Source organism: Agelaius phoeniceus, chromosome 10 (genome assembly GCF_051311805.1).
Source record: "Agelaius phoeniceus isolate bAgePho1 chromosome 10, bAgePho1.hap1, whole genome shotgun sequence".
Classification (NCBI taxonomy): Eukaryota; Metazoa; Chordata; class Aves; order Passeriformes; family Icteridae; genus Agelaius; species Agelaius phoeniceus.
Window position 1 is genome coordinate 11,558,065 of NC_135274.1, and position 23,307 is coordinate 11,581,371.

General features: G+C 38.0%; 1 protein-coding gene across 1 annotated transcript in view; it reads left to right on the plus strand.

The window, feature by feature from the left end:
* COL4A3 (collagen type IV alpha 3 chain) overlaps positions 1 to 23,307 on the plus strand; it is a 56,692-nt gene that overhangs the window by 16,943 nt on the left and 16,442 nt on the right. Inside the window, exons 8-35 of the mRNA XM_077183875.1 lie at positions 757 to 783; positions 994 to 1,071; positions 1,927 to 1,989; positions 2,468 to 2,503; positions 2,617 to 2,658; positions 4,035 to 4,112; positions 5,530 to 5,592; positions 5,848 to 5,904; positions 7,590 to 7,634; positions 9,043 to 9,096; positions 9,475 to 9,516; positions 10,200 to 10,287; positions 10,636 to 10,671; positions 10,994 to 11,158; positions 11,356 to 11,448; positions 12,162 to 12,257; positions 12,608 to 12,678; positions 13,872 to 14,060; positions 14,930 to 15,098; positions 16,259 to 16,351; positions 16,846 to 16,950; positions 17,805 to 17,902; positions 19,011 to 19,161; positions 19,283 to 19,396; positions 20,177 to 20,344; positions 21,421 to 21,510; positions 22,094 to 22,228; positions 22,946 to 23,044. Of these exons, the coding sequence (XP_077039990.1) occupies positions 757 to 783; positions 994 to 1,071; positions 1,927 to 1,989; positions 2,468 to 2,503; positions 2,617 to 2,658; positions 4,035 to 4,112; positions 5,530 to 5,592; positions 5,848 to 5,904; positions 7,590 to 7,634; positions 9,043 to 9,096; positions 9,475 to 9,516; positions 10,200 to 10,287; positions 10,636 to 10,671; positions 10,994 to 11,158; positions 11,356 to 11,448; positions 12,162 to 12,257; positions 12,608 to 12,678; positions 13,872 to 14,060; positions 14,930 to 15,098; positions 16,259 to 16,351; positions 16,846 to 16,950; positions 17,805 to 17,902; positions 19,011 to 19,161; positions 19,283 to 19,396; positions 20,177 to 20,344; positions 21,421 to 21,510; positions 22,094 to 22,228; positions 22,946 to 23,044 (2,545 nt within the window). The remainder of the gene's footprint in view (positions 1 to 756; positions 784 to 993; positions 1,072 to 1,926; positions 1,990 to 2,467; positions 2,504 to 2,616; positions 2,659 to 4,034; positions 4,113 to 5,529; positions 5,593 to 5,847; positions 5,905 to 7,589; positions 7,635 to 9,042; positions 9,097 to 9,474; positions 9,517 to 10,199; positions 10,288 to 10,635; positions 10,672 to 10,993; positions 11,159 to 11,355; positions 11,449 to 12,161; positions 12,258 to 12,607; positions 12,679 to 13,871; positions 14,061 to 14,929; positions 15,099 to 16,258; positions 16,352 to 16,845; positions 16,951 to 17,804; positions 17,903 to 19,010; positions 19,162 to 19,282; positions 19,397 to 20,176; positions 20,345 to 21,420; positions 21,511 to 22,093; positions 22,229 to 22,945; positions 23,045 to 23,307) is intronic.

Sequence of the window (23,307 nt, forward strand, 5' to 3'; positions counted from 1 at the left end):
GAATAAAGCCTCATGTTAGCTCATACTGACAACAGTTGAACTATATAGGTATCCCCATTTTATTAGTATGAAAACTGTGTGATAAAGAGAACAAAGTTAAAAGTAATGCCTTATTGTCTACATGTTGGGCCTCAACTTCTTAGCTAGTGACTGCATGAAATTCATTGACTGGAGTTAGTTCTCATGGGATACTCAGGAAAGTTTACCCCTAAAAGTGTCCAAGATATATTTAATAGATTGCAGTTTCAGTTCATGCCTAAGTATCTTTGAGGAAATAATGGCTTAATTAAGTTGTTAAGAACCAGGAATCAAACCCAGAACTTCTCACTCCGAGTACACTGCTCTGATCCCAGGATTTGGGGTTTTTTTCACTGTAGAAATGTGTTTGAAAGAGAAACTTTTAAACAAATGGAAAAGAAATGCTGTCTTTTTAAGTTCTAGTGGCTTCAAATCTACTAATTTATAGATGTGATCTTTATTTTACCAGCTTTGCTGATTTTGTTTATTCATTTATTAATTTCAGGTGTCAAAGCTGTTCTGCCTTCAGTTATAGAGTTGTACCTGTGAGATAGGGCATATTGTTTAAAAATAGTCATTCTTCTTAAATTGAAGTCTGGCCCAGTAAACATGAACCTGACTATGTACCTTCTTCATGAAAATAAATCACCTGAAGAGCACAAAGCTTAGACACTGTTTAGAGTGTGTTATTTCAGCACTTTTATTTTTCTGTTTCAATATGATTGTTCTTCTTCCTAGGGAGTTGCTGGTATCAAAGGAGAGAAGGTCAGTTTTTTTCAAGATGTGACATGAAATATTTATTGGTTATCAACAATTTGTGTGTATCTTTTTTAATAGTAGAACTATCCATAGTAGACAGTTTCCATCATTATGCACTTCTGATGTTGCTTATTTCCCTACAAACTGTATTAGAAGATTTGTTGCACTACAGAGTTCTGCAGCATAACTTATGTTTCTTTTTATCTAATTGTCCAGGGGTACCCTGCAGAGGGATATAGCCAAGAGTATGGTGCAAAAGGTGATCCTGGATTACCAGGAATGCCTGGTCTCCAGGTAACTCAAAATAATAGATACGTATAAAAATATACAGTTATATGTATAAGCACTTTCTATATAACATGAGTATATATTACAATTGTTTGGTATTTTACATGACTTAAGTGTATTATTTACTTAATATAGAAACAGTGTTTTTTACAATTGTGTCACTGATTTCTAAACCAAAATCAGTCAGTTTGCAGGCCAGTCAGATTGCAGTACTTCAGGTAGGGAGGACAACTGGTCACAGATCTATGGGTTTACCCCTAGGCATATAGAATAGAATAGTTCAGCTGGGAGGGACCTATAATGGCCATCAAGTCCAACTGCTAAAATTCCCATTGAAGACTGAACAGGATAGACCAGCTCAACTTCTAGAGTACTAACAAAGGAAAAACTGGTCCATATCTCAAGAATGAACATTTTCAGGGGAAGGCAGGGCTGACATTTCTTCTGACTATTGGAATAAACAGAGAGCATTAAATTAAAATAAATATTTTTATTTTCTATTTTCCATTTCTTTGAAAAAACTTTAAAGTATAGGATTTATTGCATAGAATATTTGAAGGATTGAAAGCTTATTAGAGGCATTAATAGGACCAAATGGATTATGAGTCCACATTTCTTAGAGGACCAGCTTACATCCTCACTTGAGTAGTTTAGTTTTAGAACAGATGTTTTCTCATGTTTCAAAACATATGCCAAATAATGAAGCAGTGAGGAAGAATTATACTTCTGTGTTTCCCTGAGACAGGAGAAGGAAATTCAGAAGCAGAGCTCTTCCTCTGTTTCTCATTCACTTCATTGAATTTGGTATTTTGCTCATAATCTTGCCATGGGATTGATTCCTGTTTCTTTTTTAATATGCAGGGTGCCCAGGGTGCTCAAGGATATCCTGGGGAACTTGGACCACAAGGCCCTCCAGGACCTTTAGTATGAATTTGTTTCACTTGTTACTTTGACCTGTGATTGTCCCTAAACCCTATGGAATTACACAGATACAAGTACTTGATTCTCTCAGACTTATTTGAGATCTAGACAGGTGTATGTAAAAACTGTTTTTCTGCACACATCTGATTTTTTTCAGTTTCTTTTGATTGTTTTTATGCATGATAATTCCTATATTTTCAGAAGCATACCTTGTCCATGTAGGCATAAATTTTAATTTTCAAATAACTATCTATTAATTCACTTTAAACACTAATATGCATAACATTGAGAGATGCATATGTTTGCAACTATACTGTGTAAACAATCTGTCACCTGCTGACAATGGCTTGCAGTTGTAAAGGTGGAGGGGAGTAAAAATGGGATAGAAGTTCTGTGGAAGTTGGATACTTCAAAACACCTATATCAGAGACTTAGAAGATTGTAAGTTTTTAGCTGAGGATTTTTTTTGTGTGTTTTGTAGGGCATGCCAGGAAAACCAGGACCTCCTGGACCTAAGGTAGTCTCAGATTGGTAAAAAAATTAAAACTTTTGTTATGTGTAACATGAATCAACCCATGTTTAAGTGTTTGTAAAATTTTAAAAAAATAACATTTGGGGATTTTTTTTCAGGGTCTTATGGGACTGAAAGTAATAGGAGCCAAAGGAAGGAAGGTAATTTCATAAGAAGCTTTAAACATTTTATAAGTTTTGTTTCTGTTTTCTGCATTTTCTGATTTGCTATGGTGAAATGCTTGGGGAAGTCCTGTAAAATGCAAATTTTCAGTATATATGTGGGAGTCTTTTGTTGAAAAATGAAAACATGACAATGTTCCCTAAGGTCAAAATGTTTTCACATAAGAGCCAATGAGATAAATGTCTAGACAAAAGATTAGACACTGAAGAGAAGCCAGTAATTAATATTTATTAGCACATACCATTAAATTAATATATGTACTTTGTGTAGTGTTCCTAAATACTTATCTAAGCAGATAAACAGTGGTAAATATGTAGCATTTGTAATCTCACAAGTTCTGTCCAATGTATTTTCAGTGTCAGCCCTTGTGATACAAGCAAAACCCTCAGGTTTTGAATAAAAATTGGATAACTTGTCTTTCATGTACTTACTTTGTATTCCATCTAATTGAAATTAAGCCAGGAATTATTACAAATGCCTGCATTGTCTCTCAGCAGCCAGCCTGCAGTTGCAGGACTACTACAGTTAATCTGAATATTCTTGCAAGAGATTAGCACATGTCACAATTATGCTAACTGACCTGCACAGATTCAGTTTTAACATTGTAATCACCATCAGGAATGTGCTAGGAGTTTCCTGGGGGGGAAGAAAAAGCCTGTAAACCTGGTTATTCATTAGCAGTAGCTCATGTAACCATGGAACATCTTGCTTCCTTATGAAGGAGTGACATTCTTTACTGTTCTGCTGCAAATTTATGCAAAAGCCTTCCTGGCTTAAAATCACTGAAAATTGTGGATATTGTTTTGATGAGGTCCACAAGAAAGATCACACTGAGGACTTTGCCAGTTCTCAAAGATTCTTAACTAAAAGGTGCACTTCACTACTTAGGTTGTCTGTGAAGGACACATGGGAGCTTGTTTTGTCTGTTAGCACCATGATTCTGTGATCTCCCTGGAATACCCAGACTGCAGTCTGGGGGATGCCACCAAAGACAGTTCACGTAATTTACTGATTGACATAAATAGAGACAAATATTGTAGTCAAGGAGATATTTTTGCTTGATTCAAAATAGTTTTGTACCAAATAAATAGGATTAAAAATTTAATTTGTTTCCAGAAACTTTAAGAAATATCAGCATATTCATTTTTATATTAATCAGCTAGGGAAAGGTTAAGTCTTCCACATGTGTTTTTTTACTGGAATTTAAATGGCAAACAAAGGTAAGAGTTAACTGAATGTTTGGCTGAGTATAATGACAGAAGAATTTTCATGATATCAAAAGTATAGTAGTAGTAATTTGAAATAACAAAAACACACTGCTTGTGATTTGCTCTATTTTTCTTTTTCTTTCAAGGGTGACACTGGGTTAACTGGACCCCCTGGGCCCCCAGGAACTGTTATTGTGACGTTAACTGGACCAGACAACATGACGGTAGTGAAATTGTTAAACATCACATTCAGATAAGCCATCTGACTAGGTTCTACTTTGAGAGGACATTTTCATCTTCACTGCTCTGATAACATTTCCTTTTACCCATCCTAACGTTTTTCAGACTTGTTTAGTTAGATTCTAAATTCAGAGTGTCTGTGTGGAGCCAGCTTGGCTGAGCCTATGTGCACATCTGCACATGCCAGTGAAATGCCTCTTGCTTACCAGTACCCCATCTGCTGGAAATCTGAGTACATGAAGAGTAAATCACTTCTGCTTCACCAAATCTACATGGATGTTCTGAATGGCTATCAAAGCCACAGCTGCATTGACCTCTGGGCCTTGGCACTGAGACTGTTGGACTCTGAGCTACCAGAGTTTCACAAAAGCTTACAACATGTTCATGTACATTTTGTAGTTTGTTTTCTCGTTATTTTCACCGAAACCTGAGTAATCAGGGAAAGTGTTGGAAAGACATATGGAAAGAAATAGTCTGATTCAGCTTTAAATATTGCTTTGTGAATTAAAATTTTTGCATTGTGGCCTTATATAGAAATTAAACAGCAGTAGCTGATAGAATTATAAGTATTCAAATATTAACAGGACAAGTCTTCTATGTGTTCTTGATTCCATTTTTCTTATGGAATTTGCATCTAATCTATGGAGTCAGCCAAAGTCCCTCTCCATTATATGCTGAAATAAAAGTGAGGTTTACATCAAGACTGAATTGAGGAGGGAAAAGAAAGATTGCAGAAGCAAGGTTCAGCTTTTAGGCACACCAGCTCTCCCTGTTTAGATCAAATACAGAGCACCTGGAGCGCTTTCCAGTCACAGCTGTGGTGGCTTATCATGAGGTAATGGCAATTTTTCAGCAACATTGGGCATTATTGTTTAGAAACTTCTCAAAACTCCTTCCATAAATAGTTTGGCACGTGAATCTAAGGAGGTAATAATTAAACAATGAAATTTGGCTTTACAGTGACTTTAGGATGTGGCCCAGTGGTGCTACACTGTAGTATAATCTAATCTTGCACCCACAGAGACAAGGATGCTGTAGGTAACCACTACAACTATGTCTGGAAGTAACTCTAGCTCCAGTGAAGCAACTAAGGTTTATTTGGGTTTGTTTCTTGTTGCCATTTGTGGGAATATTTACTGTAGTCCTTTTGCATGCAATCACAGGTAGGTTGTTTTTCCTAGCTCTCTTCTGAAATGTGCAAAAACAGTTTCTTTTTCAAACATCACAGACTTAGGGAGGAGCACTCATATGAAGTTTCTGCTTATTCATTTGAGTAGAACCATCTCTGCTCAAAGAATCTTGCTGGTGACAGAAGGATTTCCTATTTGTAGAACCAGACTGAAATGGTAAGCATGGAAAAATCCAAGGCACTACAGTAAGCTCTTCTTTTCTGTGTAATAGGACTTGAAAGGAGAAAAAGGAGAAAAAGGATCAAGAGGACTCCCAGGGCCAATGGGGTTTACAGTAAGTGAACAAAAGTAAATCCCTTAAATCCAGATGTTCAGGCAGCATCACCTAGTAAATGCTATTCTTTACAGGGCAGTATTTACACTAATTATTTCCACCTTTAGTGACAAGAATAGAACTAATGAATAGAATAAAATACCTATTAATAGCGTTCCAACTGTATTTTTTTAAAGATAAAATTATAAAATATCTATTTAACTTAGAAAATGTGAATTTCAGAACATGAGTATCCTCAGTGTAGTTTTGTTCCAGGGGCCAGTTGGTGATTCCCAAAGCGAAAAGGGTGATCGAGGAGAACCAGGAGCACAGGTGTGTGCAAACATTGAATACATTTGTGTTAGTCCTTTGTGAAAAACAGTTTTGAACTACTGTTGCTGTCTAGGTTTTGTCTTGCTGCTACTCAGAGCAAATTAGCTTAGATTCAAAAGCTCTTTCCTGCAGTAAACTAGAGAAGAGCTGGAAGTCAAGTGACTGTACTTACAGGAGTACTTGGACTGAGGGTCAGTTAATTGTGAGTCTGCTTCTTTTTTTTTTTTTTGGTATAAAGGTTCTGCTGTTAAAACTTAGTAAAAGAGTGCTCTGCTAGACATGTACTGGCTTTGTAATACAAAGGTATAAGTAGAAGAGAAAGCACCATGTTTACTTAAGGCAGCAGGCTTAAATTAGTATTGTTCAAACAGCAGCTGTGTGGAGATATGAAGGAAGTTGCCTAAGAGTTACTTCCTTAACAGCATAGTATATGAAAAAATATTTATTTAAAAAACATTCATATTAAATACAATTTACCTGATTATATCTTTTTTTGGAAGATAGTTAAAGGAAAGCTATTACCTTCATTCAAATGCCTTTCAAACTTTGAGATAAAAAATAATCAATGACAAAAACAGGGTCTTAGTAACTAAAACTACTGATTCATATCAACTAAATGATAAATAATCAGGTAGGAGCCCTAAAATAGTAAAAAAAAATCAAAATGCTTTGTGACATTTTCTGAATACAGATTTTGAATACATTACGAAAGCAATAATAAGGAAAATAATTTTCAAATTAAATATTTCATTCAGTCCACAACTTTTTTGAAACTTTTCTCCTACTTGTTGTGGTTGCAATACGTTTTCTTCCTCAAGAAAAGATAGCAAGACAAGACCCTGGTACTACCTAAGGATTGTTCTTTCTTCAGTTGTATGGTGCTATAACAATGATGGTGTTAGAGAGAAACTTGAGTGTTATTTTTATTATTCCTATACACAATGAAAATTTCCATTTGTGTTACTAGTGTAAAGTTCTAGAATTTCTTGCTATCCAATGTGTGTTATTAATCCTCCATCTTCTGTGTTTCTTTCACATTCTTCTGCTTGCAAAAGCCTTGTCCTGCCATGTAGTATTTTGCCTCCCTTCCCTTTGTCTCCTTATTTTGTTATGAATTGCTCAAGCAATTGTTTCTTGTTGCCACACAAGATACAGGACCCCAGCAGACACTCCCAAATGGGCCATGGAAAGCAGCAGATACCTCTGGCATGCTGCCTCCTTCTGTTTTCACTTTTCCATCTACTGTCCTGCTTCAGATACCTTTGAAGTGCACTCCCTATTCCTTTTCATTAAGTAATTTCTCCTCAAGTTGTCCCATATAGGAAATGGGGTTCAGAGAGTTTTCCTTCAGTGTCCTTTCAAGCTCACCATGGGGGAAGGGCTGCTTGCTGCTCTATTCTTTTATCATTTGTCTTGTTTCTGCAAGAACCTGATTTTGCACCAAGCTTTCTGTACTTGCCTGGCACTTTGTACTGCTGGAGTCTGGCACAAATAATCCTCCACAGGAGAACCTGTTTTGTAGAGTTTTATGAACTTTAGTTATGATCAATGAACACTTTAAAATAACCTTAATGGCTTTTTACAGCTTGCACAGTTTACAGTTATGTGCACAGTATCGAGTTGCTATGCTCTTTGAATGTAATATCCTCACTTTAAATTGTTTATTTTACATTTTTCCTTTGTAGGGGAAGCCTGGAAAAGAAGGTCCCCCAGGTCCACCTGGCTTACCGGTAATGAAGGAAGTTTTCTAAATGTTTTCTAAGTGATAGTCATCTGTTTATGACAATTCTGTCTTCCTGTCACAGCTTTTCTCTCCTTGTGGAATGTGTTTCAAAATGTGGATTTGCATACACTGAAACATCTCCTTCATGCAGCTGGCCTTGGAGCACACCATGTCCTCACAGATTTATGTGCAGGAGGAAGAGGCTCTGTTCATAGATGTCATTGTTTCTATGTCAAATAAAAAGACCTGTGGCTTGCTGCTGACTGTCTAATGAGTTTGAAACACACTCCAAGTTAACCAAAATTTTACCGAGTTTTTTCTGGTTAGTCACATTGAAATTTTTGCAAAAGAGTTATACCTTCCCTTTAACATAAATTGAGAAGAGAAATGAATAGTTTTTAATCACTAAGATCAAAGACATTGTTTTACAAAGAAAAGTTGTTGTCAGGGTCGTGGCTGTGTTGGCCTGGAACAAGATGACTGATAGCTATTAGACTGTAATTTTGTCAACATATAATTCTTAAAATATGCCATTTTAGAAGCAATATAGTCTAATTTGTGTACTAATTTAAAAGTTAGAATTGTTCAAATGTGTTTGAAATACTGTATTCAATTGGTAAAGTATCTGTTCTTTTTTACTTCAGCTCTACTTTCACAACATCATAAGAGTTGCAGTGACCTTTTAAATATCTTATCAAAATTCTTACTGCCAGAATAGTCCGTTGCACATGTATCTTACTATAACATCATCTTTGTCATGCTAAAATGACCTTCACAGGAAGTCTAAACACATTCCAGTCTGACAAAGAATACTGAATGACAGACCACAAAGCTCCACTGCCTCAGCTAACAAAAAGAAAATTGTGTCATTGCTCTGTTCCCATTTCAGCTTTACTCACTAGTAGTTCATTCAACTGCATGAGTCTCCAAGAAGTCCCTCTCCCTTGCCTTTATTCACTTGCAGAGAGCCTTAGTCTGCACTGTTGTCCCTCCTGGTGCTGCTGATACCTCTTGAGGTCAGCACCATCCCACAGACTGAGCGACTTCTGGGCGGAGGGTATAGAGTGGGAGTCTTGCATTGTGCTCAGTTTTTCCCCTTCAGAAATAATTTGCAGAGGGAGAACAGATCAGAGACTCCTACACTTGTGCCATGCAGAGCAGCTTCCCTTGGGACTGTTAGTGTGCTGTAATAAATGCAGGTTTGGATGGGGCGCTTGCAGCTTTTCCTACAGACGTGCAGCTGTACCTCAAATTGGGTCTTTCACTGCAGTTTCTTCTCCTGAGCAAATTGCATTCACTTTGCCATCACCATGAAAGATTAAAGCTTTACATTTTAGATCTTCCTGTCATCAGTGCTAAAAGATTATAAAATTATAAGATTATATCCTTATAAAATTGTGTACTATCACCTGCAGGGACAAAAGGGTGAACAGGGCAAGCCAGGACTGGCTGGAAGGCAAGGAGCCAAGGTATTGTCCAATTCTTTTGTTACTGCTTTTGAGAATGAGGTTTTAGGGTATGTTTGGAGGTTATTATTTATCACTGTGTAAATAATATGTCTCACTTGGCCTAAGAGATGACAAGTAAGGGTATCATGGAATAGGGAATGGATCAGCTGTAACAAACCATGTGTTTGAACTGGTGTCCATCTGTCTGCTGATGAGTCCTGTAGGTTTTGGTGTATGCAGCTGAATAGCTTTGTAAGGAAGAGACAGGGTCGTGACAGACTGGTCAGGAACAGTTGTTTTTCTTTAAAGTTTTGAGCAATGTACTGAAGTAACAGCAGGTAAATGTTATTCCATATATTGTTTTTAATAAAAAAACCCTATCTCTGTTCTCTGATGAAGGGGATGAAAGGAAACCCTGGTCCACCTGGAGCTTGTGGTCAAGTAAGTATAAATTACCTTCATTTTTCTAAACCCTTATAATAAGAAAAATCCAAATTGTTTGCATGAGGCAATAATGGATGTCCTGTGATGCTCTAATCAGGCACGGCTTTCTCAAAGTACTGATATTGCTGTGATTCTCACACAGAAGAGCTCTTCTTTCATATGGAATTGCATACAGTATCTGTGCCTTGGTAGACATCACCTGAATCCTTTTGGCAGGAGATTGAACTGTCAAAGAACAGCTGCAAAATTTCACAGGAGTTAATATTTAAATCAATTTCTAATCACTTCCAGAACAGGGGGCCTTAATCTTAGAACTCTTTTTCAAGAAAGCAAGTTGGTATGAGTGCTGTTTCCCTGTCTAGTCATGCTGTCTCCCTACTGGCTTTCCTAAAGGCCCCGTGTGCACCTAATAGAAACCTTCTGCCTAAATTGTTCAGGAGAAATAGCTTTGTAAAAAGCTGAAGTGTTTGTGATATTGACAGAGTACTACAAAAACACTGCTGCTAATAACAATTTTGATTTTGTTTCTGGTTGCTTGTAATTAATAAGATCTTGTGGTGTCAGAGCATCAAAATTGGAATGAGATCAAAACATTGCTTTAATCAAGTGTTCAGTTTGAGGTACTGTGCTTCTCTCTTAATTCCTGCAACTCTTTCTTTTCTTGCCACCTTTCTCTTGAGACGGAGTATTATGATTATGTGGTTGGTGAAAAAGGGGATGAGGGACCCCCTGGACCTCCAGGACCAAAAGGTCAACGTGGCATGCCTGGTGAGTGGGATATCAAGATTACAATCTTCTAGTAAAAACAGTCCACTCAAAGAGCTTATTGCAGACTACATCTTCAGCAACCTTCTGCCTTTACAAGAATATTTCCTTGTAATTGCTGACTTGAAATGTATCCTGAGACTGATTTTTAACATTGTTTACCCTTGAAAATAATTGCCAGTATGCAATAGTTGCATGAGTGGTAGATGCCTACTCAAGCAAAACCAGATTCTTATTTTAAATTTTAAGCTTAAAATGCAAAGGATTAAAGTTTGTATTCAATGCTATTGAACAGTGACTTTTAGAGTATAGAGTGGTTTAACTCAAGTTTTTAATACCTTGCTTTTGCAGGGCCACAGGGTCCTCCTGGAGCTGCTGGAAGACCAGGTATTTGCAATAATAAAATACATTGTTATTCCTGTCTGTTACACTGAATCAGCTTTGTCAAATGTTAATTTCAGGTGACTTTAAAAATATCTCTAAGTGCTAAAAAATTGTCATGCAAGAGCTTTGGTGGGTCAAGTACTCAGGTAAAGATAATTTTAAAATGTTTGTAGATTCTCACTTGGATTAATATATTTCAAGATAAAAAATATTTGTGAGATGAACTTGGTGTGTTTGTCTGTCACTCATTCCATAGAGTACTTTGCTTTAAAATGCCATTTCTTCTTTAACTCTGTTTTTTTTTTATTTTTTCCCCTTTGGTTAGGTGTGTCAAGACCTGGTATGAGAGGTCCCCCAGGATTTCCTGGGCCAAAAGGAACAAAAGGAGAGAGAGGACAAACTGGCTTGTGTATCGTAGGCCCTCCAGGACTGCCTGGTATTACTGGCAGGCCTGGTTCTGTTGGATTGCCAGGTCCTCCAGGAGAACCAGGTACTTCTAGTTGCAGGTGTTTTTTATGGGTAGCTCTCTCTTTTAAATGAATTGTTGAGTATCTCAAGTTGGAAGGGACCCATAGGGATCAGAATACTGTTTCGAGCTCATCTCTGCAACCTTTTTCTCCCTTAGCAAGTAGAGAATTGTCTTGAATAATCTGTGATGTAATGGTGCCATGCTCATCTCATTAACAGGTAGAGTAACATTTGGAACTGGCCTGCCAGGACTTCCTGGAGAGCCAGGGTGTACAGGACCTCCAGGACCTCCAGGAGATACTGGCATGAGAGGTCAGTTTCAGATAACTGTCACTCAGAAGTAGAAGTAGGTACAATCTAGTAATCCTCATGGATTCTCATTAGATTTTTTAAAATTTAATTTACCTTTCAAATAATTTTCAGACTTTGAGTTTTAAGATCATTCATTAGGGATAGTGAGATGTCTTCCTCCCCTTACATCAACTGAAAGAGCAGTGATGTGCCAGTGCTGCACAGTTGTACAGAACTGTCTTCACTGGAAGCAGTTACTACAGACTGGTGGAGCTTTGTACTCTGTTATGTTCTTGCTGACATTTCATCTCTGAAAGATGCTGCAACTTCCACCCACAGGAGCTGCTGAATCTCTTTGCCCTTTGCTTGTCATTAGAATGACCCTGAGTGTTGCAGAGCTCTGTTACTTGGAAGCATATGTCCCTTACATACTCTTAGAATCTGGCTTATCAGTAAAGTGACTGTATCTAAATTGTTTGCTAAAATTTGACTTGAAAAAATCAAGAAATTTAAACCAAATGTTTCTGTCCCTTCAATTAATTGCAGTCAGTTCTGATTGACTTTCTGACCACAGGTAATTTAGTACTGTGTTAGAAGTGATCTTCCAACAAAATTAAGGCCATGATTCTACCACTCCTGGCCAAGAAGTGTTAGCTATAACAAAGTAAGTAGCACATAAGTTAACCTTGAAAATTATTTGCTGTGGAGCAACTAATGATATATTTTCATTCTAGGTGATGATGCTCATGTGTGTACTGATTGTAGCTACATTCCGGGAATGCCTGGCCTTCCTGGTTCTCCTGGGCCTCGTGGTCAGGATGGCATGCCTGGTAAATTATCTTGTTCCTAACAGGATAGTAGGAGTACAAATGATTTTGTTTTTAACATGAGAATCAGGTGTGGGCATGTCTGCAGCCTGCAGTCCTTGAACTAACCCTGAGGTGGTGGTGAGTGTGAGAGCCTGGGGCAGCTTGCTCTGCTGACATGAGCACAAGCCCTGAAAGATGGGAACTCAAAGTGCTGATAGGCTTTAGGTGCAGCGTCAAGCCAGCTCAGTCTATGATGAGTAGTCAATGTAACAATAGAAACATTGAATACTGGGTGCAGTTATTGGAGCTTGTCAAAATCCATGTCCTTGTTTTCATTTTTCTTTACAAAATATATACTGATTCTTTTGCAGGTAGAGAAGGAACAACAGGTCCAAAAGGTTCTCCAGGTTCTCCAGGAACACCAGGGCTTCCAGGGGCTCAAGTAAGACTGGCTTTTCAGATTAATATTCAGATCCCACAAGAATTATTTCAGAGAAACCTCATGGCTAGTGCTATGTGCAGTGTCATACTGGGTGATCTCAACAGGTTTTTTTCCTGTAGTAATGAATGTGTCAGCATGGGAGGCAAGGCTGAGAATGTGATGTATGGCTCACACAGCTTTACATGAGCCTGGTTGCTCAGTGCAGCAAGTTAGCCCAGGCAGTGAGGCAGGTAAATAAATACCTGTGTAATTAACCTGTGCTGCACTTCATGGTGCTGAGGCTGCTTGTTCTGTCTGGTATGGGTAGTCTATAATTACCTTCTATTCCTTTATGTAATTCAATAGTCATGGCAGTGGCTGTAAAGCATATGTGGATTTTTGTGTGCTGTGATCTTTGTCAGACTTCTTATTTCTCTTGTTTCCTGCATACTCAGGAGTTGCTAAAGCCCCAGCTGTGCAGAGAAACTTGCTTCTCATCATACCCTCTTCAGGGGTGCAAAGGACACTCCCTTGAGGGAAGGGTTATGAAGAGGGAAGTCTGCCACTTGCTGCCACACACATGTCCTTTGGTTGTGCTAACTTGTACCTATAGTAGTAATTATTTATGGGAAAGTACAGCCAGTGCTGTCCAAGAAAAAAATCATGCACAAGTATTCATTGTGGTGGTTGCTGTACAGATGCAGAATGAGTCTGCTAACATGCTTTGCCAGAAACCCCCTCAGAGCTCATGAGCCCAAGATCACTTGAGCCCAGTGTGCTTTCAGCTGGAGTAGTGTACCCACTTTGTAACCTGTGGGGGAGAGAAGGAAGAGAGGGAAGTTAACTATAAGCACAACCAACTATGGCATTCAGAGTGTCCCTGGGGAAATATTCCAATGTGGAACAGAAATCTCTAGTGAGTGCAGCACTAAAGTCCTTCTTTTTGTGCTGTGGTTTTACTCATTCAATTATACTACATTATTCCTGTTTGTAGTAGCATAAATGAAATGGTAGTCTTGTCAAAAGTAAAAGCAGGAGAAAAAGAAAAGACAAAAACCCCCAAAACCCTATTTATTGAGCTATGCTATCACAGAACATAAAAATTAGAATTGGGAGAACCCCTCTGAGGTATTTAATTCTAAAACAAAAAAAGAAAACTTGAAAACAGATGTCATACATCTAGCACTGAAATTCTTTTGACAACTCCATCCTAGGGACCTCCAGGTTTTAGAGGAGATCAAGGTCGTAAAGGATCAAAAGGTGAACCAAGATATGTACATCCAGAAGGGCCAAAAGGTGAGCAAGGAGATCCAGGAGCCAGGGGAGAAAAAGGAAGAAGAGGTTCAAGTGGATTTCTGGGAAGACCTGGCTCTAAAGGATCCAAAGGTTCTAAAGGTGAAGAGGTGGGTGTGCACTTTTTGCAATTAATATGGAAGTCATGGAAACCTAAGTCTGTATTTTATTTTGTACGACAATCTGTTTAATCCACACAGATATTCCAGCTGAATATCCCCTACCTGACTGAGGGTACTGTCCTCAACTCTAACAACCAATATACATGAAAGAATGAGAGGAAATATTCTGATGTAATACCAGAGAGAGATGAGGCCAGTGTAGGTACAAATTGCTGAAAAACCTCAGCAGTCTAGTGAGATTTTAGTTTGGATATTGATACTTGAGCATTTTGTTGGATTTCAATGATGGATAAAATCATTTAGAAAGCATTTTCCTGACTACTTATAATGCTTAATAATTCAAGTACTTCCTGTTCAGTCTTTATGGATTAATCTTCAGTGAGAACTGACCATAAAACTAGAATTGTTAGGAAAGAGCTCAGCAGAAAAAACCCTAATAATTATTGTTGTGTTATGTTGGCTGAGAAACTGTTAACATGTATCAGATATAAATGTCTCTAAACGTGAATCCACAGAATTCAAGGAGAAGCAGAGCTGATGTGGGTTTGGATTTTTGCTAAATGTGTTTTAAAACAGAAGGAAAGTGTACAGTGCAACAACACAGTGATTGGAATAAAGTCAGGCAATTGTATTTATTTGTAGTATTTCACTCTTATTAGCCATCTCTCTGTAACCATTGATATTCAAAATTATATTCATTTAATCACAAGTAAATCAGAGGAATTTTTTTTTTCTGAAATTATCAGAGTTACACTGTTAGTAAAATAATACAAGATTATAGTCAGAGAAATGGGAATTTTGTTAAGAAAGCTGGTGTGGAAAGCAAGTAATTCTTGGTATACATGTGTAACCATTAGGGATTGGCTGGAGCAAAAGGAGATAGAGGACTACCTGGATTGCCTGGTGGAATTGGGCTTCCTGGAGAAATGGGGCTTCCTGGACTGGCAGGTTATGGACCACAAGGAGTAAGAGGTTTTAAAGGCTCTAAAGGAATACCTGGACCACCTGGATTACCTGGAGAAGCAGGTTAGTAACTTTGCTATTTTACTGCATTTTACCTATGTTAGGGAGTACTAGATTAAAACTGGAGAGATAGATTGAAATCAAAGAAATGATTTACTAATTTGGGAACACAGCTACAAAAAACCAGAGCTCCAGACACTGCAGCTAAAAACACATGCCAAGGGGAGCAAAGACCAGCCACAACATGGCTCCCTCCCCATTTCAACTTGCCACCAGCCTCACCCCCATATGCCTTTTACTCCCTTACCTAGGATTGGGCTTATGCCTAGGGTTAGCATTCCAAAAACCACAAAGCCCAGAGCTCCAGGCACACTGCACTGTGAAAGGCATCCCAAGGGGAACACAAAACTGCCAAGACATGGCTTGCTCCACAGTTTCTTCCTTGGAACCAGCCCTCGCCCAAGGCTGCTTTGAATGTGAATCATGGGAAACCGCTCCTTGCCATGGGACTTCTAGAACACTGTCCCCACTTTGGGCTCCACCGAAGATGGTAGAAAAGTCTTGGGATGATAAGATAATTTAGGTTTGAAGGACTTTGTGCAGTCTGAACTTCATCTCAGCAGAGGGACAGCTCTGAGATCAGACCAATTTACTGAAGGCATTATCCAGTTAGTCCTTGAAAATCTCAAAGGGCAGAGACAGCACTTTATCTCTAGGCAATGTGTTCTAGTGCTTGACTGACCTCTCTGAGGAAACAATAACTAATGACGTATCCAGCCAGTCCTCACCATTAGTGTAATCTAAGTCAGCAGGTTAAATGTGAAGGGCATAATAATTTTGGAGTGCTGAAAGCTTACCAGTGGAAGAACTCAGTTGAGTGGCTGAGTTTGCTTAAAGATAATGCCCATTGAGCCTTTATGACATGGAGTTGAAGATTTAAGCACTTGTCAGTTGTATCGCTTTCCTGGTGGCTTTGTGCTTCTTTTTCTGCATCTCCCCTAGACTGCAGGAGGGCTGAGAGGAAGACTGCAGGTGTCAATAAAAAGATTTTACTTAATGAAGTCAGGATGTGAAGGCTTTTCAAAAATCCATTGGAGTTTCAGAAACATGGCAACTGTAGGCAACTACATTTTTAGCTGAGTAGATGGATCACTCATATTTTTAAATGCTTGGGATTACCAAACTATATGCATTTGTAATATTTTATAATGTATTTGCTGAAGGTCTGAAAGGAGAGACCAGTAGGGCAGCTCCATTACCTGCATTGCCAGGACCTCAAGGACCACATGGTTTACCCGGACCCCCAGGAGTGCCTGGTGAGTGCAGCACTAAATCGGTGAAACAGTTAAAACCAGAGACTGGTTAACTGTAAGGCATCTTTGCTTGGGTTTTGTAGAACAATAGTCCTTAAAACTGTCCTGAACAGCACAGGCAGTTTTTTTACAGTTTTATGGTAGTTTGTTTTTATAGTTGCTTCTGTTTCAAGTTTCACCCCTATAAAGTGTGTTTAGAACCTTTCAAGAGTGGAAGATTCATGTCTGCATGTAGCTGTCTCTAGAAGTCTGGAATTTGGCCAGATTGCATTAAAACTTAACTCACAGACTCAAATGCTTTGACACTGTGAATGCAATGAGCACTTCAACTGTGAAAACCTGCAGTGGAGAAATAGTGTCTAAATTCTAATACAATCTACAGCTGTGTCCTTATTAATAATGGTAAATTATAACACACATAATCTTACAAGTTGGTGTTCTCTGGTAAGATAATTCACAAGTTTATTAAAGTAAGTTTATTTATTTTCTTTGGGCAGGTAGGGTTGGAGCAAGAGGTCAGCCAGGTGATCCAGGACATTCAGGACCAACAGGTGACACAGGCTTTCCAGGGCTTGGGTTTCCTGGGAACCCAGGTGCAAAAGGTAAAATACTCTTTTTGATCTTAAAAAAAAAAACAAAACCAAAAACAAAGAAAAAAATTAAGTACACTTTAAACTAATTGGCAAGTTAAAAAAAGAAAATCAATGAACAAACAGATATGTCTTTTTAGCAGTCCTGTAATTTACTGCCTGAAGTCTTAGAAATGGCAAGTTTGAAATATTTTGAGGTATTTCAGAGTATGAAGTATTAAAGCTGACAGTAGGGAAATACTTTTAAAGACATTGATACTTGCTGGAATATTGTCCAAACAGGTGCAGCTATCTCATCTGAGTGCTATACTTTATTCAAAGGGATTCTCTTTACCTGGATATGTGTGACAGAGACAGAGCTGTATAAGTGCCAAAATACTTTATTTTTAATCAATTTTGGTTATGTACAATGCGATATCTGCCCTAATATGCAGGTAATAGAAAGCATTTTCAATACTTTAAATTTAGCCATTCCTCATGGAAAGTTATAACTCTCCTTGAACCTTAGAAATACTGGGAAATTCTCATAATCCTGTAAGGACATGAATTAACAAAAAAAGCTCAGATACTTAAACTTGAACCAAGCTGCTTGCTAAAGAGAAAAGCAGGGAACTAACATCAGAATGCCTTCACTTAGAAAAAAAAAAGGTGACATGCTTCAAGTCAGTGAATTAACAAGCAGTGTTTCAGTCAATTTTGAGTGAATATGTAAGGAACAAGATGCCGTGTGTCACATTAGCGCTGAAATCAAGATCCTCCCTTCAGCTCATGTAAGCTGCATTCGTGTCAGAGGCTCATAACTGCACACATGCAAGGACCCTTTTGTAAAATAAAGCATCTGTACTGCCATTTAATTCCTTTTGCAGGAGATAAAGGACTTGCAGGAGGCAGAGGGCCACCAGGTTGTGAAGGAAAGATTGGAGATCCAGGCCGAGCTGGAAACCTAGGACAACCAGGACAAAAGGTTTGGTTAGAAATACAGCACAGGCTTTTCCATAGGTCCCATTCATTCAATTTTATACTGAGCAAATAAATTAGCAATTGTAAGGAATAGGGGAATTCCTTCAGTTTTGACTAATCATGCACAAACTATAAAATTAAATTCTTTCTATAAAAAGAGGCTCAAGCCAAAATTTTTGATCCAAATACAAGATTTCAGAATTCCAAGTGTTTGGGATGTTTTCCTACTTCAGCTTTCAGACCACAAGGAGGATATTGCATTGCTTAAAGCAAAAAAATTAAGGCCACAGCTGCAGAAAAGATGCCTGTTCAGAAATCCAATTAAGCATATATTTGATGGAGGTAATTGACAAGCAAGTATGTATCTCATTTAAGCAAATGCTCTGTTAAATTGAAGCATGAAGAAAGAAGGTTGGAGGTAATACTGCACCCATTCTTGCTGATTAACAGAAGCTAATCTACTGATTCTTGACTAATCTATAATTAGAATTCAAGTTTTGAACAAAATATTCACATCTAAATTATTTGAACATATGGCATTTCTTTGTCTGTTTGTACCAGTATGTCCTTCTTTTGTGTTTTTCTGACATGACAAAGGAAGGCATTTGAGGTTGTGAATTTTTTTTTATTTTTTAATCTGTACTTGATGCAACAGAACACCTGGATGTGAAATGGCCTCTGTGGTCCAAGTACATCATTAGTGATTGGTATAAGCTCAGGTCTACGGATCTGCTTTATGAACATATTGATTTGCTGGTACTCAAAACAACCAGCAGTTCAGTCAGCTGAAAAAACCTACTAATTCAAAGTTTCCAGTCAGGGAATGCACTTGGGGCATTTGTGATAAAAGCAGTCTTCATGGACAACAATGTTCAGAAGAATGATTTGAAAAAACCCCAACAACTGATTGAGTATCCCGAGGCATATCTGGGTGTCAACCTTGATCATTCAAATAAATAATTTGATATAAATATAATATATAATTTTTATTACATAAAAATAAAGGAATAGTTATATTTGCACAAACTTCACCCCCGCTATCAGATAGATGTTCAAAGCCATTCACAGCTGCAGAAGGCATCTCAATGTTTATATTTCTCTCTGTGTTGCAGGGTGAGCCAGGCATGATTATTCCTGGAGAGCCAGGAAAAATGGGTTCACCAGGAGGTCTCGGCAGTCCTGGCTCAAAAGGTGAAGTTGGACTTCCAGGACTCCCAGGCCTACCAGGGCATCCTGGGCATGATGGTGATGATGGCCTAAGAGGTAATATTGCCAGAGAAGCTCAGGGAGCACAGCATGTTATTTTAAGGAAAATCAAGTCAAACAAGGTTCACTGAAAGCCTAAAACTTAATTTGGCTGTGAATCCACTCTCATGTCTTTTAGGAGATCGTGGCTCACCTGGAGCTCCTGGAGACCCGGGTTTTCCAGGGAAACCTGCTGAATGTCTTATTGGCCTGCCAGGTTTGCCAGGTGGCCAGGGAGCTACAGGCCCACCAGGTAGGACTTTCTGACCCAAAAATGCCATTTGACTGGGTGAGTCTGGGCTTTGTTTCTGCCTTCCAATGGCCCTAGGGAGCTGAAGTTGTTTCTGGATATTGGTTATGGAATACTATGCAAGAAAATATGAATTCATTTAAAAGATGCTCTTTCTGTAGATGGGAGGAAGCACATGCACTGATGAAGAGGGATTAAGATCCAGATGCCATTGGCCAGTATAAGTAATCACAAACTGTTCCAAATTCCTAGGAAAAGGGGTAGATATTTCAGACACATCTCCCCTGTGGGACTGAACTTAGATCCTGTGGTGCAATGGGATTGATAAAGAAATAAGTGAAAGGAAGAGCTCAACTAGGTAGGAAAAGAATTTAGGTTGCCCAAAAGTACCTGCCTGTACTGCATATGTTTTTCTTTTAAAAAAAACCAAACTCAGATATACAACACATTCCTTCTCCTATATATGATCTCAAAAGGATTTTAAAAAATAAAATTTTATAAGGAATGAATGCAAAGTTGATGGGGTTTTCTTATTTGAGTTTTTCTTCTTTTTCTGGGAAAGAACAGATTTGTCTACTCTCACTTTTTTTAAATTCTTTTCAAAAATCCCAACCTACAGCCCTTATAAGATTTTCTGAATGTATTTGTTGCCTTACAGATCTCACGTTTAGCCTCAAACAGGCAGAGTTCAAGAAGAGTTTCATGCTTATGATGTAAAGATAGAGATGAAGGTTTGTTTTTCAGACAGATCTACCATACTACACTGTGCTGTACTTTTCTTAGGAGGAAGAGGTTTACAAGGTTCAAAAGGAAACCTAGGTGCTCCTGGTTTGAGTATCCCAGGAACCTATGGAAAGCCTGGGGAACCTGGATTAATTGGTCTTCAAGGAAAAACAGGATTACCTGGTCCCAAGGGACAATCTGGAAGGCCGGGAATCTCTGGTTTGCCAGGTAAGGTTTCCCCAAGTATTTGTTTTGATTAGCAATTGAGTCTTTGCAGAAAGGTGTTTTGCAAAAAACGTCATGTTTTTCCAGACTGAAGATGCTGCAATATTTTTCCATCAACACCTTTAATTTATCTTTGAGATTTTTATGAAAAACTAATAAATCTTTCTTCCTTAAAGGATGAGCATATCTTGAAGCTCTCTTGACACAGTGTGGAATTTTCTATAATAGTCTTCTGAGAACAGTGTTTTATCTAGTTTTTGTAAAGGAATGTCCTTGCAGTAGGACATGAAATATTTAATAATCAAAGCAACTCCCCCAGCACCATGGAATTGCAAAGTGTTTAGTTCTTACTCAGCATCCCTTTTCAAATAGTTTGTAATGCTAGCTTCTTTTTCTTATAAGCTCAGATCTAGAGTCAGAGTTGAGTCAGATCAAGCTCTGTCACTAACCAGAGCTAACTTTAAGTAAGCTAAGTGGTCCCTGTAGGGTTGGTTTGGTTTTTTCTTTCAGAAATCTGTAGAAATTTGTTTTGAAGAATAAAATATATCAGTCATATAATCTTTCTTATTTCTAACACAGATTTTTCTTTAATATCAAATCATTACACTGTGGGAAGGAGATGGTACATGCCTTTTTATATTGAGAATCTGTAAAGCTTTTGATAAACATGTAGGACTTGACTCAGTTATGCAAACATAGACTTGTGGTGGCATTTGAGGGAGTTGTTATTTCCCAGCTGGTCTTTGACTCCTGAGCCTGAAAGGAATGTCATTCCCACACATCTCATGACTGATCTCTCATCCCTGTGTGGGTATCTCAAATGCATTATCCTTACTGTTAGTTATTTAATTCATTGGTAGGAGTTGTTGCAGCTACTAACTTAGATAATTTGGGGGTTATAAGTCATGATCCTGTAGTTAAAGATGGGAAAACTGGCTTGGGCAGTTACAGAAATGGAGAAAAAATAAAATAAGCAATTAAACACTGAGATGACAGGTGTATGTGTAGTTTTCTAAAGCAATGTTCTAGTTAACTGATTTAATCCTAACAAATATGTTCCTATTGCTTCAACTCCACAGGTGCAAGGGGAGATCCAGGTGTAATGGGACTGTTAGGAATTCCTGGACCCCCTGGCATGGTTGGAAGACCAGGCAACCCTGGTATCCAAGGTGAGTGACCACTTTATCTGCCTTCATTATCACTTAGAATACAGGAATTTCAATGCTCAAGTTACTCTTGTGATCCATTTTTGTGTGTATTATCACTCCTGAGTACAGATGTTGTACTGGAATTTCTTTGAGTCTTGGTAAATTTGTTTTCTGTATATGTGCCATCTGCAGACTGAATAATATCATATTTTTCAGCAGTTTTGACTTGCCACCTTTTCTTTTTCATTTTTTAAGTGGCTGGTGATTTGCTCAATAAAGAGCAGAGAGCCTTTTTGCTGTTTTTTCCCCTTCTGTGTGGATACCATTATTATATTTATTTAACAGGCACAAGATTGTGTGTTTATTCACTATAAGAAATAATTTCTATGTCTTGCTGGAAAGACAAGCATTACTTGCTACAAGTAATCTGTACTTGTAGGAGTTTTATTGATGATTGGAGCAGTTAAGAAGCTAGTTTAGGTAGTTTTGCAATGTATATTTACATAGGTAAAATACAATTGCTCTTGAAGATTGGCATTATCTGCTTTGCTTTATTATATCATCTAGTCAGGTCTCCTGAATGTTTCATTCTATTTTCTTGCAGGTTCTCCTGGCTTCCCAGGAATAAAGGGAAGAAAAGGATTTCTTGGAGAAAAAGGTGAACCAGGTGATAAAGGTTTTCCTGGACCATCTGAGACCTTGGTTGGCATTGGGGACAAAGGAGAACGAGGTTTAAAAGGTACAGCATATTCATTGTTCTGTCATTAAAACTAGCCAGGGTTGTCATCTGTTTGGCAGTTTCAGTGGACTTGAAAATATGGAATAAACTGACACTACTGCTGAGAGTACTCACATTGTTTTGAAATAATTATTGCTAAACACTAGAACTGCCTTCTTATTTATGGAATAGTTGGATATTACATTGAATATTCAGTTCAATTTTAGTAATTCTTAATTCATTTAAAAAGCTCTTATTTTAATGCTAAATAATATACCAGTAGTACCAGGAGGCTTCTATACGTATATGCTATACATTTATGTTTTTACATTTATATTATCCTGTGAGCACAGAAATGGCTGCACCTACCAACCAGAGGCTGGATTGCAAAGACATGAAATCTGCTCAGAAGTACTTGACTGCCAGAAAAACTCCTTTGTTTGCAATATTAATGTAGACTCTCTATATGAGCTGTAGATGCTTAACTAATGCTATCTGGCTTTTTCTATTGGTATTTTCCTATGGAAGCTTTCAGGAACTTCCTAACTTGCCTCCACATGAAAAATACAGAAGGTGTTGAATTTGAGATTGTGTTTTGCTTATGTGTGTTCAGAGTGAAAATCCCATGTTCCACTTCTGTTTCATTAGCTTAAAGAGTTATAGAATGTTAAACTTTGTACAAAAGTTATATTCTAAGATGATGTTTTGTAATATCTTTTAAATGAACCTTCATTTCAGGAGTTCAAGGCCAAATGGGTGTGAGGGGAGAAAAAGGAGACGTTGGTGTGCAAGGTCCACCAGGTGTTGATGGGTCTGAAGGAATGCCTGGTCTACCAGGTATGGAATATGTAAATTGAAAATCCCTGTGCCATGTGGCCAGGGAGGCACTGCTGCTCCAGTGCACACCAGCTTGGCTCCAGAAGCAGCACTACATTCTCTATTAACTCTCAAGCTTTCCTGAGAATTCTGAAACTGGGCAATTTCAAAAGCTGCAGTTTGAAAGTCATAGCAGCTATCACCAAATCATTCTTTGTTTTCTTTCAAGTATATACCATTGTTTAGGATGACAAATAGAAAATAATATTAAATCCTGAATAACA